The 16,448-nt window shown below is 42.3% G+C and overlaps 1 protein-coding gene across 10 annotated transcripts in view; it reads left to right on the top strand.

Moving 5' to 3' along the window:
* The window catches only part of TRMT9B (tRNA methyltransferase 9B (putative)), a 53,237-nt gene extending 49,403 nt beyond the window's left edge, over positions 1 to 3,834 (top strand). For all 10 annotated transcript variants that reach the window (XM_047771909.1, XM_047771904.1, XM_047771905.1 and 7 more), the window contains one exon: positions 1,177 to 3,834. In XM_047771909.1, the coding sequence (XP_047627865.1) occupies positions 1,177 to 2,210 (1,034 nt within the window). In that variant the 3' untranslated portion in view covers positions 2,211 to 3,834. The remainder of the gene's footprint in view (positions 1 to 1,176) is intronic.
* Positions 3,835 to 16,448: the final 12,614 nt, after the last annotated feature.

Below are 16,448 nucleotides of genomic sequence, written 5' to 3'. Positions count from 1 at the left end.
CCAGATACTGCATTTTTTAAAATTTTTTTTACAAATAGAAGGTTGTGGCAACCCTGCATTGAGCAAGTCTATCTGAACTTGCTCAATGCTTGAGAGCATTTGCTCACTTTGGTTTCTCTCTGTGTCACATTTTGGTAATTTTAGCAATATTTTATACTTTTTCATTATCATATTAGCTGTGATGACCTATGATTGGTAATCTTTTTTTTAAATTGTTATTTCCCCAACGCAATTTTTTTCCCCACTGTACAGCATGGGGACCCAGTTACACATACATGTATACATACTTTTTTCTCCCATTATCATGCTCCATCGTAAGTAACTAGACATAGTTCTCAGTGTTACACAGCAGGATCTCATTGTTAAGCCATTCCAAAAGCAATAGTTTCATCCATTGACCCTAAGCTCCCAATCCACCCCCCCGCCTCACCCCAGGCAATCACAAGTCTATTCTCCAAGTCCATGATTTTCTTTTCTGTGTAAAGGTTCTTCTGTGCTGTATATTAGATACCAGATATAAGTGATATCATATGGTATTTGTCTTTCTCTTTCTGACTTACTTCACTCAGTATGAGAGTCTCTAGTTCCATCCATGTTGCTGCAAATGGCATTATTTCATTCTTTTTTGTGGCTGAGTAGTATTCTATTGTATCTTTGATGCTACTATTTGAAACATATTATGACTTGCTGAAGGTTCAAATGATGGTTTGGCATGTTTTAGCAATAAAGTATTTTTAACTAAGGTATTACATTTTTTTAGGCATCATGCTATTGCACACCTAATAGACTACAGTATAGTGTAACTATAACTATAGTGTAACTATAACTATATAACTTTAGTGTAACTATAACATAACTCTTATATATAACTCTTATATGCACTGGGAAATCAAAAATTCATGTGCCTCGGTTTACTGAGATATTTGCTTCACTGAGGTGGTCTGGAACTGAACCCACAGCATCTCTGAGGCCTGCCTGTATAGGAGTCGAAGCTAAAAATCATGTCTCTCCTAAAACCAGGCTTGGGCTATTTCTTCCATTTGCCTACCCTGCTGGAAATAAGGAGGTTTACTCCATGCCCAAAGTACATTATTGTTATATGGAAATTACTTGTCTACAAATGTGCAGGTTTACGTGTGTGTATACATGTTTGAGATCTAGTTTCTTCTTTTACAGTCATACATCATTTTTCTACCAAACAAAGAAGAATCAGAGCAATAAAAGAAATGGCCAGGGTCTTAGTTCCTGGAGGCCAGCTGATGATTTACGTTTGGGCCATGGAACAAAAGAACCGGCACTTTGAGAAGCAAGATGTGCTTGTCCCATGGAACAAAGCCTTGTGCTCCCAGTCCCTCTTAGAATCCAGCCAGCCTGGGAGAAGGAAGCAGTGTGGGCACCCAGAAAGAAGCCACCCCTACCATGCTCCCTGCTCCGGGTGTCGCTGTTCTTTTTGTTTTAAGGAGCGCTGTGATTCGAAGCGGTCCCATAGTGTGGACTGTGACTCTGTTCTGACTGGCACCTGCTGTGCAAATACTTCTCAGGAAGGCGAAGAAGAAAATGGATTCTATAACACATTGGGAAAGTCTTTTCGTTCCTGGTTTTCCTCGAGATCTTTGGATGAATCAACTCTGAGGAAGCAAACTGAAAGAGTGAGATCCCTGAAAAACACAGAACCTTGGGCCAACAGCACTATATCCATCCAGCCTTCAGGACACTCAAGTTTAGACTTGGATCATCATGAGCCATTTTCAACAGGAGAGCAAAATTTAGATGAGGACGTGTTTGTGGAGACGTCTCAAAAACATCTGGAGTGGCTGAGAGCACCAGCCACATGGAAGTATCTGAACGGAAACCATCAAGAAGACATTAGGAGAAATGGAGAGGAGAATTTCCTGGGTAGCACTGTTACTAAGGAGAACCATGTGGATGCAGGTAACTTAGAAGAAGGGAACCCTTCTGCTAGTAAAGTATGGAGAAGGATTTCTGCAGTCGATCCCACAGATTCCAACCCAGGTGACACTGTTTCTGTCAAAGAAAAACAACCCAACATTTTGGATTCCAGAGCCTTTATGCGCTATTACCATGTGTTTCGAGAAGGTGAGCTCTGTGGCCTGCTGAAGGAGAATGTGTCGGAGCTCCATATTCTGAGCTCTGGGAATGATCATGGCAACTGGTGTATCATTGCAGAGAAGAAGGGAAGTTGTGATTGACTGGATCATTTTAGACAACTCCTCCAAAAGATGAACCACCATTCTTCTTACTGGGTTTGTGATATGATTCCCTGAATTGGGATCCAGTTTCATTACTTTTTAATCCATTGATATTTTGGTCTATGGAGACTATGAATTCATCATCTTTTAAGGCTACAGACAAACACAGCGCTTGGCTTCTAAAGTATCTGACAAAGAGAATTTGTGGTTAAATGTTACTAGAAGAGACCTCTAGAAGAAATATAACATGACCTTCACTATGGTTTGGATTACTATAGAAATACACATGTACTGTTTTTCAGTATTATACAGTGATTTTTAAAAAGTCTATCTTCTAAAAACATCATTTTTGTACAATAAGGGGGTAATTCCTGCTTCTCTGGTTATAACTTAGATTTATGTGCAAGATAATCAGTACACTTATACCATTGCACAGATGCAAACTGAACCATGTGATAAATTATTTCATTGCCGAGGCCGTGCTTCTACTTTAAGTCTTCAGAAAGATGAGAGACGGTGGACAGAGACAAGAAATGTTCTGAGAACTTTTCTAAACAATAAGCAAACTTGCTTCAAGACAAGTAAATAATAAGATTTTTGATGTTGCTCAAAAGGCCTTTAAAGGCACTGTCAGCATGTAGAAAGTAGAGGAGGTGAGTCCTAGAAGTTGTGGCAAGTTACCCAGGTGGTGTTTTTCCAACCATATTAGAAGCAAGAATACCCAGTTATGGTAAGACCAAGACTGACTAGTGGGTTTTCACCTGGAATGATGCCTTTCTTATGAAATGAAGGGATATTAGGGAAATGAAAATCTGGTTGAAGTACTATTTTATTTTGGCTCTCAAAACAAATGGATTGTTAATATGCAAGATATTTGGCCTTGGTAGAGGACTTTTAGCTGGATTTTAAAAAATAACATCTGGACATTTATCTTATTAAAAGAGACTGCATTTTAATAGTTGTAGTAGGGATTTAGGCAGAATCAAGTCCTACTGATTAAAGGTTCAATTTCTGCCAATTTTTAGACAAATAGTTGGGCATTATCTGGTCACCACATCTGTTTACATTTAACCATAGGTCTGTTTAAATCCATGTCATGGATCCTGAGACATAGGTATAATTAGGAGAAACAGAAACAAGCTAACCCAGGAACAGTTTCAGATAGTTCCTTACAGAGAAGAGAGTGAACATTTGACAAAAGTCTTTTTACTGTATGGACCACTGAAATCCTGGAGGAAACCCAATTCTTGTTTTGTTTTCCACTGAAATTACTAAAATAGTAAAAGATTTCATTGTTTGGGCCTTCTGTTTTCCCTCAGTGACTCAGCTTTCTAACTTAAAATAATGATGCTACTTTCAAAGAAATTTAAAGGATTATATGTAATGTGTATGTGAAAAGTACTGATGTTTATTATTCTCTCTTGGCTTCAAAATAAGATTGCACATCATCTTTTTGGTTGATGAGGTTGTCGGGTAGAAAGGAACTCTATGATTTGTATTGTTCTGGGCACAGTCTGCATCAGAGGGATGATGAAAACAGACATAAAAGTGGAATGTAAATTAAAATTTAATTTAATGTCTTCCATTTCTTAAATGAGGACATTAAACCATGAGTGTAAGTGGGTTTTGTTTTTTGTTTTTTTGGGGGGTTTTTTTTGGTGGGAAGAAAGGTTCTCAGAGTCAGAGATGTTCTTACAATTAAGGCATGAGGACCTTTTTTTAATGAGTGGATTTTTCCTTTTCTTGAAGCCTATTGTCACATGTATCATTAATCCCAGCCTTGCTGCTAGAAATCTATTTAAAGTCATGGCTTTCTGGTGGTAGCCTACCACTTACGTGGAACTCAGGTTATTAGACTGAACCAGAAAAGCTTTAAGCAAACCTTTACAAGCAACCTCCTACACACACACACACACACACACACACACACACACTGCTTGGAATAAAATGACTCCCTTAGAATGGTTCTTGAGGGAGGAATGTTTTCACATAATTTTGATAGAGATGTAAATAAAAAAACCCACCAATAATAGCAATCTTCCACTTTTCATCTACTGATTCTGGATTCTATTCATCCAGACATGATTTTGTATGCAAATATTTGACTTTGTGGTTGATAATCTCTTTGATACATCCATGTGAAAGGCACTCTTAAATATAATTTCTGCCTTTGGAGATATAGATATATCTCCATGGATATATATGGATGTGGTATGTCCACATACTTCATATATACATGATACATACATATGTCATTGAAGACCCTACCTAATGTAAATATCTTGATCATTTAAAATTTTGCTCACCTTAGGACTGTCCTCAAAAAGAAATACAAATCATAAGTGAGTTTAAACATACAGAGATTATTTGTGAATATTTATTTGGCCTTAACTTGCTTGATTACAGATCTTGCTGATCTATCAGAAGTATGTAATTTGAAAACGTAGATCCCATTATTAATACTGGCTCAAAGAGTGTCTTTCTTGTTCCTTCTCCTTTACTTGCTGGCCTTGCTGCAGAATCCCACTACCTGAAGTGGAGGGGAGCATGTGGGGGGATTATTGGAAGGTCCTTAAAAACCTCTGCTGGCTTATTGATGCCTCCCTGGCCTTCATGAGGAATTCCATATAAACAGTCAAATGATTTGGGGGAAAGTGCATTAATGTGGACAAAGGATGTAACAGTGAGAACAAGGCAAGTGGCCTATTTAAATTATTTTTAAAGTTGTCACTGAAATGATGAAATGGCACCAGCACATCACAGTAACTTAACTAACAAGCCATCTAACAAATGTCCTGGAGTATCAACTGGGCTTGGTCTTCCTTTCTCTCCAGGCATCCCTGTTATGCAGGATGGTGCGGGTTCCTTCCTGGGTTGGGTTGGACACACCTTTCTGTGTCCTTCCAAATTCTAGATGTCTAGGCTTCCTCTGTGTTTTAACTGACTGCCATTTGAACGGGCAAAAATTGGTGGGAGTCCAGAGAGAAAATGATCCAACCATAAATCAGCTAGGAATGTTAATGTACTTGTATATTAATGGCCACAAAAAGAAGCACTGGTGGATTTTTTAAAATAAGAATAAAGATGTTTGGAGGAGGATAAAGAGTCTAACCCAAAGCCACTGATCCTGGTGTGTGGGGAGTGCGGGGGGGTACTCCTTAAAAATGAGTTGTGAGCTCTCAGTCTGAGAGGGAGGGGAAACGGGGCATAACCACTGGCCAGGCAGCTGCAGTCCAAGAGCAAAGGAGGGCAAGCCTGCACGTTTCTCTCCTATGGTGTAGGAAATATGAAATAATAATAATAAAGGCAGCTAACTTTAAAAACATCTACCATGTATTTTTTTTTATCTGCTGTCCTCACCATAGCTAAATATAATTATTGATCTCATTTTGCAGATGAGGGAAACCCAGGCAGAAAGAAATCAATTAAATTTCCCAATGCTACATGCATAGTAAAAATCACACATCTAGTAGGGGGGCAGGGCTGAGATCAAACCCAGGCAGTCTGACTCCCAGCCTGTGCTCTTACCCGCAACGCCATTACCCCCAGTCACAGTGCCAGACATATTATAAGAACCTTACAAGGTAGAGCAATGATCCCCTTTACAAATATGCTCTAGTAAGGTTAAGCAGTCCCACAGTTAGAGAATAACTGGAGAGGAATCCCTTCCATATTTCCCCCCATCTTTTATATTTATTTTTTCATTTGTTCTGTTTCCACTAGATTTTAATTTTAAAAAATAGTTGCAAAATGCTCCATGATCATTTTTCTCCAACTCTAATCCTCTATTAAATTGGTATCACTGTTTTCCTACTTTATAGGTGAGAAAATAGAGGGCTATTCAGATACTTCATTCCTTCTGCTTGTCTACTGAACCTTGCTATGTGCCAGATACAGAGGCTATATAAGGCAATGAATATCAGGTGTTGGGTATACATAGAATATTAGAATTAACTGAGCTGAAAGTGCCAAACTGGACCAGCTTTCGTATTCATTGTATACCTAGTACCGAGTTATACTGTTCATTTTGAGAAAAGCAATTTACAAAACCCCTCTTAGAGAATCACAATGCATATTAGCATATTTAAGCCTTCTCCTGAAGTAAACTGGAATTTCATTTAACTGAGCTTGCCCTGGACTGGATGTGTTAACTAACATCCTCTAGCACAAGCATTCTGTGGAACCCAGAGAGTAAAATGCAAGCTCCTTAGGATGGCATGCATACCTTCCCTTCATAAATTCTCTCAAGTATTTTTCAGCCTCATCTCCTGCAATTGCAACCACTTCTTTTCCTGTTCTGCAATCTGCTCTTTTAAACAGGGCTTTCCTACTTTAATAAAAAATTAAAACAGTGATTTCATTAGGAATTACAAAACAAGTAATTATCACATCCCCTGGATATAAACTTGGATTTCAAATGCCAATTGTAATCCTCTAAAGAAAAATGATGAAACAGGTTTCATTCTGTCAATTCAAAGGGCATATGAGGTAAGTGTTATCACAGACCCATCCAACAGATGGAAAAACCATGGGAGTGGAAAAGAGGTACAGAAGCCTCAGCAGACCTCCAACCAGAATGCTCAACTCCGCTCATCACAAACTTAACTCAAGTTTATGATTATTGATTTGCTGTTAGAGACTCCATATTGGCAAGCTTGATTATCCACAAAATTGGGAGTGGGAATATTTTAAAAGGACTCTCACCAGCCAAGGATTGAAATGATAATGCAAATAGAAGGCATTTGGCAAGGCATGGCAAATGCAAACGGGAAACCTGAGAGCTAATCAAAGAGAAAATACTCACTGTGAATTGTCCTATTTTTATTCATCACAAGTCCCAGAGTATGTAGGAATGTGAATCATTTCAGTTATAACCCACATTCCAGCCCCCTGTAGATGTGAGTCTCTCCCAGTAGATTATACTTTGTCATCACTCTAGCTGGGTGAGAGCAGAGCTATATATCATCTATATGGCCAAGATGGACCGCTTGTGAGAGCTGACTATCAAACTGGATCCCTCATCTGCCAAATGAATATATATTTTATCTCTTCTTCAACTAGAGCTGGGAAAAATAAAATTTACCCCAACCCAATTGCTTAGTAATTAGTCTACATGGAACAATGGATTTTCTCCACATGAAATATTTATTTTTCTTTGGATTTTGCCTCTGCATAGAAAAGACAGAGAGGTCACTGTTGTTCATCTGTAGCCAGTGTAACTGACTGTTGAATTCCATGAAAAATTTACATTTATATTTATGCTCACCCAGCAGGGAACTGGGCTGAATGACAGGCATTTCTTTAATGAGCTATCATACCACTTCTATGAGATTTTCTATTAAGGTATGTAGAGGCACACAATTAGTAAAGGTTTGCTTTTCTACTATATATTTACACAGAACCCTGGCAATACTTAAGGCTCACTAATATGGACCCCAGTGGTATTTCTGGGATGCTTCAAATATGTATATAAAAGCCGTCTCATTTTCTTTAGATGTTCTTATAAATATACATCATGTAAAAATGTGCATATACATTCCTAGACATTTCGTGTTTGCTGTCACTAGTGACCTTTTGCACTTGTGAAACATCAAATGAGTGATTACACTGAAAATGTATTTCATGGAATAGATTTTTGATGTGATTTTTTATCAAAAGAACAAAAATCGTCTTCTACAATAGAGCTAGTTTCTTTAGCTTTTCCCAGAAGCAGCTAGCAATAGTTTTAAAAGCACAAGATGGTACAAAATATCTTGACTGTTGTACTAACTTCAAGATACTTTATTTGCATTAACCAATGTTTAGGATCTTTTGAAGTAAGTATTATTAACAATAGTATAATTTGTATGCTTATTAAATGTATAAGAAGTTATGTCTTAGTGTACTTTTCAACAATGTTACTAGATGAACAAAATCTTGCCTTTCATCTCCACTCTGTGGAGTGTGACAGGACAGCTATTAACCATCCTTCCATTCGGACAGCCACCTCTCCTTAGAATCAACAGAACTGGGAAAATTCATATTTGGATTCTGTTATTTTTTTTCTAAAGAAAAATAAGCTAACCATTTAATAATAGAGTGTCTTTGGAGTTCCCTGGTGGCCTAGCAGTTAAGGATCCGGCATTGTCACTGCTGTGGCAAAGGTTTGATCCCTGGCCTGGAGAACTTTCACATGCCTCAGGTGCGCCAAAAATAATAACAATAGTGTTTTAATGAGTTAGTAAAGAGATACTATTAATTAAAAAGACATCATTTAAGATGAATAAAAATGCATTAAACTATCTGAAAGTGGGTGTGTGTAAAAATACAGTACTAACATTGAGAGAGCACCATTATTTATGGTCTTGGAATGCAAACACTTTTATTCTCCTGACCTGCTCCAACCACAGGGTGTCAGCTCTCATCAGAGCTGGACGTGGGGGCAGGAAGTCAGAGGGGATTGAGGCTGGCACTGCATGGCTCCAACACTGCTCAGCAGGGCCGCATTCTAGAGCAGATGGTGCCCTGGCCTGTGCCACCTGACCACCTTCCATCCCTTCCCTGCCAGGGAAGAAGCTACGGCATCTCCCCGAGCACCAGCACACAGATGAAAACTGATGCTATGGGCTTGGTCCTTGGTGTTCATGGATCAAGGGTTAATGTGAAAACCACCAGTGACCAATATTTAACCACGTTAGTAGCTTTCTCCTCCTCTTGAAAAAACAGAGACCATAGTATTTGCTAAGCATATACTGATGGGCATAAAAGCTGGAGATACAAAAGGAAATCCCTTCCTCCCCATAAGTCACTCCTAAAATAACAGTTCAGCCAGGCCTCCGGTGTTCAGCCAGGGTCTCTTGCTCCAGAGAACAGGACCATGAAATTAACCCAATCCATGCTTCTAGAGGTGGGGGCCCCGGTTGATCCATAGAGAAGCCACATTGAAAAGAAGGCCAGAGCAGCCCCACCAGCACTCCCAACTCTGCCCCAGGAGTGGGAGAAGCCTGCCTGGACATAGCCTCCTTTGTACCATGAGGCTGAACACTAGCCCTGAGTTTAGGAATCTTGGCAAAGATTCCTGTGCCCAGCCTTCAGGCTTGGCATAAAGTGGGTGGAGCTGCTACTTTCAAATGGAATTTGGCAATGGTGAAGAGGAAGAGAAGCTCAGGGGACATGGACAATGACAAAGATGATAACAGTGATGGTCAATTTATCATGGAGGCACTCTGGGCCAAGAACTTTCAGGTTTACAATTTCATTAACTGTCGCACCGGCTGGAGGGGCAAGTGTTACTGAGCCCCGTTGGCAGAGGTGGGAACTCGAGCTTAAGAGGTCAGGCTGTTAAGTTCCCACTGTGGCGCAGCGGAAACGAATCCAACTAGGAACCATGAGGTTACATGTTTGATCCCTGGCCTTGCTCACTAGATTAAGGATGCGGTGTTGCTGTGAGCTGTGGTGCAGGTTGCAGACACAGCTCGAATCTGGTGTTTCTGTGGCTGCAGTGTAGGCTGACAGCTGTAGCTCCAATTTGACTCCCAGCCTGGGAATCTCCATATGCTGAGAGTGCAGCCCTTAAAAAAAAAAAGAAAGAAAAGAGGTCAGGCTGCCTGCCCTTGTCCACTGCAGCAGAAAGAGGGTCCAAGCTTTGCACTTGCATTCGTCTGTGCAAATGCCCTTGTCCTACCCACTCTATTAGGGTTAAAAAGGTGGAGAAAACTGCAGAAGCAGGTGGCAGTTTTGATTCTCATGGTCCTTGAATGCTGCACTAAAGGATTTAGAATTCAACTTCTAACTCTGGCAAGCCTTGGGAGGATTTTTGAGCAGATGCTTCAGAAGATTACTCTGGAGCAGAGAGTGAGGGTGTGGTGGGGAGGGGACTGAGAGCTGGAGGAGTCTTCAGAGGGGCAGAGGAGGCCAGTGAGGAGCTGGGACAGAAGTTTAGAAGTGAAAATAACATACGTGCAGAGCTCAGCGAGAATGAGCTAGAATCTATAGAGAGCCAGGATGAAGAGAAGGAGGAAATGGCAACCACATTCCCACCTGGCTGCCTGGGAGGCTGTGAACAGGAGTCCAAGCAGGAGCTGCATTGCAGAGGACTGCGTGGTGAAAGTAGAACTAGAGCGCCCTCTTCTGGACAATAAAAGCTAGCAGTAACCTGTGCCATCAGCACACACCCAGCACCACTTAAAGGTCTTGCCAGAACCCGCTGCTGCTGAGCCAATACTAACTGGTCCTTTAGACACCTGGTAACTAGCTGGTAACCAAGTAGTAATTCAGACAAATCTGCACAGAGATATTTGCAGAGAGAGAGGCTGTCAGAGCAAACTGCTATTTCTTCTAACCCATTCTGCTTCAGACTTAGAAGTTGTTTAGTGATAACAAGGAATTACAGGTGACTGAAAGTAGAAAAACATAAACTCTGTGGAAGAAAAATAAAGGCAGATCTTTGGGCAATATTAAATACGTTCAGAGGCAATAAAGGGCTGTAGTGGCTAAAGTGACATTGGAATACTGCTGAAACATGGAGGGCTCCGACAACGTGCAATATTGCACATGTGGTTTGGTAAAGAGAACAGGAGGAGAGGAAAACTGAGCTTCATGGGTGGGAAGTGACTTGGGGGAGTCGGGGGAGGCCTCTGGGGCTTTCCTCGATAGACACACGCCCCACCACCGAGCTGGGCATCCACCTCCCCACCCAACCCCCTAAATTCTACATCCATTCCCATGACAGCTGCATGTCCTGGGCCATTGAAAGGGGCTGTCCACAGGGCCCCTGTCCAATCAGATGTGGCTGAACAGTTTCAGGACACTGCACAGCATGGCTGTTCTGGCCCAAGAGTGCTAAGAAGAGAATTTCCAGTGACCTTCCAGCACCTACTGCACAGACCCCACCACCCTCTAGTCTCACCTTTTACTTGGCTCATCTGTGTTCTCAGCTCTACCCTTACTGCCTCCTTGCCATTCCTCAAACATTTCAGGACTCAGGGACTCAGCGCTTGCTGTTCTCTCTACTGGGAATGCTTTTCCCTGAAGTATAAGCAGTGTTCCCCTCACTTCCTTCCAGCCTTGGCTCAGATATCATGTTCTCAGAGTGGTCTCTTCCATCAATCCATTTGAAATTGCATGTGCACGCACACACACATTCCCTGTTCCCCTCCATGCTTCGTCTTTTCCCATAGCCCTTATCATCTTGAAACATTATATTTTACTTGTATGTGTTATCTGCTCTCCACTCCTTTAAGATGTTGGGCTCCAAGAGGATAGGGATTTTGTTTTGCGGTTTTACTTTTTGTCCACTGCTCTATCTTCCGCATCAAGAACAGTGCACAGGAGTTCTCATCGTGGCTCAGTGGAAACAAACCTGACTAGCATCCATGAGGATGCAGTTTGATCCCTGGCCTCCCTCAGTGGGTTAAGGATCTGGCGTTGCTGTGGTATAGGCCAGCAGCTACAGCTCCAATTCAACCCCTAGCCTAGCAACCTCTATATGCCGCTGGTGTGGCCCTAAAAGGACAAAAAAAAAAAAAAAAGGAAAAAAAAAGAAAAACAGTGCACAGGACAATCACTCAAACATTTGATGGGTTGTAATCGGTCTTCAGCTCTGCAGTTTCCAGCAGTCACCCCCATGGCCTGGGGCTGACTGGGCTGGAGAAATGCATGAAATGGGGATCTCTGCAGCCTTTAATGACTTATATCTGATGGCTCCTGCTTTATCCTTTCCCAGGCCGGGGAAGGTCTAGTGTGGAGATGAGAAAAAAACATCCTTTGCCTTTCACCTAAATGGGAGTTTAGAGTTGGAAAACCAAGAATTGGGTGTCTTGATTTTCAGGTTTTGAAGGGACACCCTTTCTCAACACCTGAGGGTGATCCCCATCCGGCTGGCTGCCTGGGAGGAAGTCCTCAGGACACAAGTGAAAAGAGAGTGTGGTGAGCTTGGACCAAGGTGAGATAAGAGAGCAAATGGCTTCCTTCCTCTCAAGTGTTAACCCCCTGCTAGGTTCTATCACTCACTGCTGTTAAGATTGACGGGCTTAACCAAACTGCTTGACCCATCCTGAGCATCAATTTCCTCATCTGTACAATTTTTTCACCTATAAATTCAGGTTAATGATAACAATCCTAGGCCACCTGAATAAGATAGAACCTGTGTTTGCGTTTCAAAGCATCAGGCAAGGGAACAGCATCAAGGAAGGCACGTAACACAGGGTCAAAAGTAATATCTTCCTCCAAGAGGTGGCCCAGAAATCTTGTTTAAATTAGCAAACTGGACAACAGGAATAACTGGTGAGTAAAGAAGCTGTAACGTTTGTATCATTACTCAGCTAGGGGAAAAAAATGCAAAGAAATAGAAGAAGCAAGCATCTGTAGCAAAAACAGGTCAAATCCCAAATTTCTAATTTATACAAAATTCTAAAATCTAAAATGAAGGCCTGAAAAAGACTAAGTCCACATGAGTCATTGACCTATCCAGACCCAGATCTGCAGTTTCCACTTTATCAGACCTCCACAGGACGAACAACTGAGCCCATGAAGCGGCTGACTTCCCAAGGACAAAGACAGCCCCAAGGAGAAAGTTAAATTTTATACCATGATCTCAACTGCCATCCTGGACCTACAGAACTCAGCACATGACCCCCTGCCTATAAAACCTGATTCTCTCCCAAGGGCGGGGGAGGGGGGGGTCTTTCCCTGGCACTCTAACAATTTATATTATAGATTATATTATATTCTAAAATATAAATATATATTTATATTATAGATTATATTTTTATATTTTTTCTGGTGACATATCCAACTAGGAATTGTCCGATGGTGTCAGGGCCAGGTCAGGGTCAGGCTTAGGCAAATCTGGGCAGCATCCTCACTGATATTCATTGTCCTCACTGCCCCCACACTGTGCCCACTCTGGTTCCTCTGTGTCCCCAGCAGGCTTTGGTGGTCCCACACTAATCCCAGGAGCCCAGGGCCTGTAAGGGTCCTACTGGCCATACATCCCTGAGAAACATCTAAGTCCCAGAGTAGTAAATGCCCAGAGCTTGGCACTTTCCCTACCAACAGGGCAATCTCATTCCCTCAGGCCCAACAGGGCAATCTCATTCCCTCAGGCCCAGCTTTCTGATCCACGTTAATTCAGCAACTAAAGGAAACGCCCAAAGGTCCCCCCTCTGCCAAACTTGTTGTGGCTGCTGTCAGCAGCCCAGGGCTGGAGTGTATCAGCTCTGGTGGCAGCCCAATGGCCAGTGTACCAGCTCCAGCAGCTCTGTGGCCACAGTGTACCAGCTCCAGCAGCTCTTTCACCTGGCGAGAAACCAAGCAAGCACTCGGAGAGTTGGAGAATTCAAGTTTATTACGCCTGCGGGCTCAGAGGAGATTGCTCTCTGGAGTCTGAGCCCCAAAGAGGAGTTTCACAAGGCTTTTATGGGCTAGTTCTTCCAGGTCCGTGCTTGGTGGACCAGAGTGAGAACTGGCAAAGTAACAGATGTGGAAACAAGTTTACCGAAGCAGATATGTGGGGGAGGGGTGGTTGGGGCAGTTGGCTGGGTTCTGCTTAGTCATCATGGCTGGGGTCTCTCCTTTTCTACATTTTTATCGGGACATTTTCTCCTACAAACTCAGACCTCCTCCTTTGCCATTTCACCACAGCCCCACATGGCCGTCAGAGTCACCTAAAAGGTAAATCTGCCTTATAAACCTTTCCTGGCTCTCCTTTGCTTACAGACATGGTTCTCAGCCTGGCTGCAGGCAAAAGGCACCCATACCAGTGAACAGAATCCACTCCCAACTCAACAACTGAGATCTTCTGCTTCTAATTCAACTCAGATGTACGCTTGCAGGTGGGAACCTGTCTCACAGAGCCCTGTTCCTCTTCTGGCCACAAGTCCCCTCACCTCCCCCCATCCAGAGCCTCTCTCTTGCCTCATCCGCCACCACCATCCACAAGAAACCCTGGTGATGCTCCCTGAATACATTGGACCTCTTCATGGCTGGACACACCCCTCTCTGGGTCTGGGACATCATGACACAAAGTATTGTCCCCAGACCAGCAGCATCAACCTCACCTGGGAACCTGGAAGCACAGCATAGGAATCTGCACTTTATCGACATCACAGCAGATTGGTACAAACATGAAAGTCTGAGAGACACTTTCCCAGTTTGTAGAATTCACACTAAATTTCCACCCCTCATTCAAATAAATCTCCTTTGAAGCCTCTGTCCCCCTTATCCTCTTCCTGCTAGCCCTCTCCTCCAAAGACCTGACCCTCCCTCCTTCACACTAGCATGTTTGAAGCCCCCCAGCATGGAAACCAACACACTTCCCTGTGCCTGTGTCGAACGATGTTAGGATCAAAAAAAATAACCTAGCTTGCTTCAGGTAACACATGCCCCTAGAAGACAGCACTGTGACCCTACCACCAAGACTCACAGCTTGTGCATCAAAAGTGGCCCTAGACCCCTACTTCACCGTGCCCACCCATCCAAAGAAAGGTGAAATCAGAAACTACCCTGCAAGATGGTCTCAGAGCTGACAAATAATCACCTTTGCTGGGTTATTTTGGTAACAATTCTGATATGATATTGGAAGGGTCACACAAGAGCATGCATCCAGGAGACAGGCCTCACTGGGGGCCCTGATGGAGACAGGCCACCACATCTGCTGATGCATTAATGTTAGAAGCCGGACCCAGGAGTGCTGCCAGAGGCTGTAGATAGAGTCTTGTGATGTTCCTGCCACTCTTCATATGATCTGATATAGCAACAAATTTTCTGGGTACCAGAGTTCCCACTGTGGTGCAACAGGTTAAGGATCCAGTGTTGCAGCAGCCATGGCATAGGCTGTAGCTGCAGCTTAGACTGGATCCCTGGCCCAGGAACTTCCATATGCTGCGGGTGTGGCCAAGAAAAAAGAAAAATTCTGGGTACCATGAAAATGGTGGTCTTATATAATAACTCTTTCTACCAGATGAATGATGATTACTGACCAAGGGGGTTTATGTGACAATAGCCCACAGACATTCAGGAAGTGCAGACGCATGTTTATCTGAGAGGGCACTTTGAAGTCCCCTGGCAATTGCGGTCTCAGAAAAAATCACTGGCTTTCTCTATTCCTTGGTTTCCTTAACTCCAAAAAGAGCACAATAATAGCCTTTTTGGTGACTCTTCATGGGGATTCAAAATTATATACATAAGGTAAACAGCAATTATTAATCAATTGATAAAAGGTAACCATTATAGAGATTACTCTGGAGTTCCTGTCATGGCTCAGCAGGTTAATAACCTGACTAGTACCCATGAGGATGCAGGTTCAATCCCTGACCTCACTCAGTGGATTAAAGGATCTGACATTGCCTTGAGCTGCAGCATAGGCTGCAGATGTAGTTCGGATCTGGCATTGCTGTGGCTGTGATATAGGCCAGCAGCTAAAGCTCCAATTCGACCCCTAGCCTGGGAATTTCCATATACCATGGGTGCAGACCTAGAAAGACAAAAAAAAAAATTACTCCATATCTTATGATATTATATAGTAACCATCTGAGTTGATAGGTGTCCTTTGGTTTGGGGAAAGAAATTTATAAATTCATTAAAAAAATCTCTCCCATTTAATATCTCAAACAACCATATTTCAGAAAATTAATAAAGAAAAAAATCATCCATTACCCTGCAATACTAACATAATCTCATCACCATCTTTCCTTTTAGCCTCCTTTTCTATGTACTTTCCCTTTATTCAAGCCAAGTGTGTATATAAATGTTTGCTTTCTGTTTCTTTCACATCACATCTTACTATAGAAATTATAGAGTTTGACACAGAAGCTGTTCAAAATATGTCATACTTAAGGCAGTAAGCTAAGGATGGGGGGGTGAGAGCTGAAGGGAGGAGGGATGTTTCATGGGTCAGTGAATGCTCAAGAAGGCCATGTCATGATCAGCTGAGGTTCTGAGAAGCAGAAGTCCTAGAGGGTATCAAAGGCCAACAAGAAGAAACGGGAGGAGGTGCTGAGAGATTCTGGAAGTTGTGGGCCAGGGGTGCAAGTGCCTAAGCCATCTTGGTTCAATTCCCCTTCTATAAATCACAGATGTTACAGTCACCTATTTTTACAGGGTTGCTGGTGAGCAGGCGTTAGTCAAATTAATATATGTCAAGTGCCTGGTATATAGAAAATATGTTATTCCTAAAAAGGTAGGACTCCATGAATCAGGGTCCAGGATTTCCCAGAAAATGCTTGGCAGCCTAAAATTCTTAATAGACTTAAGCATATA

Source organism: Phacochoerus africanus, chromosome 3 (genome assembly GCF_016906955.1).
Source record: "Phacochoerus africanus isolate WHEZ1 chromosome 3, ROS_Pafr_v1, whole genome shotgun sequence".
Taxonomy (NCBI): Eukaryota; Metazoa; Chordata; class Mammalia; order Artiodactyla; family Suidae; genus Phacochoerus; species Phacochoerus africanus.
The sequence above is the reverse complement of the archived record's forward strand: the minus strand, read 5'-3'. Positions and strand labels throughout refer to the sequence as shown.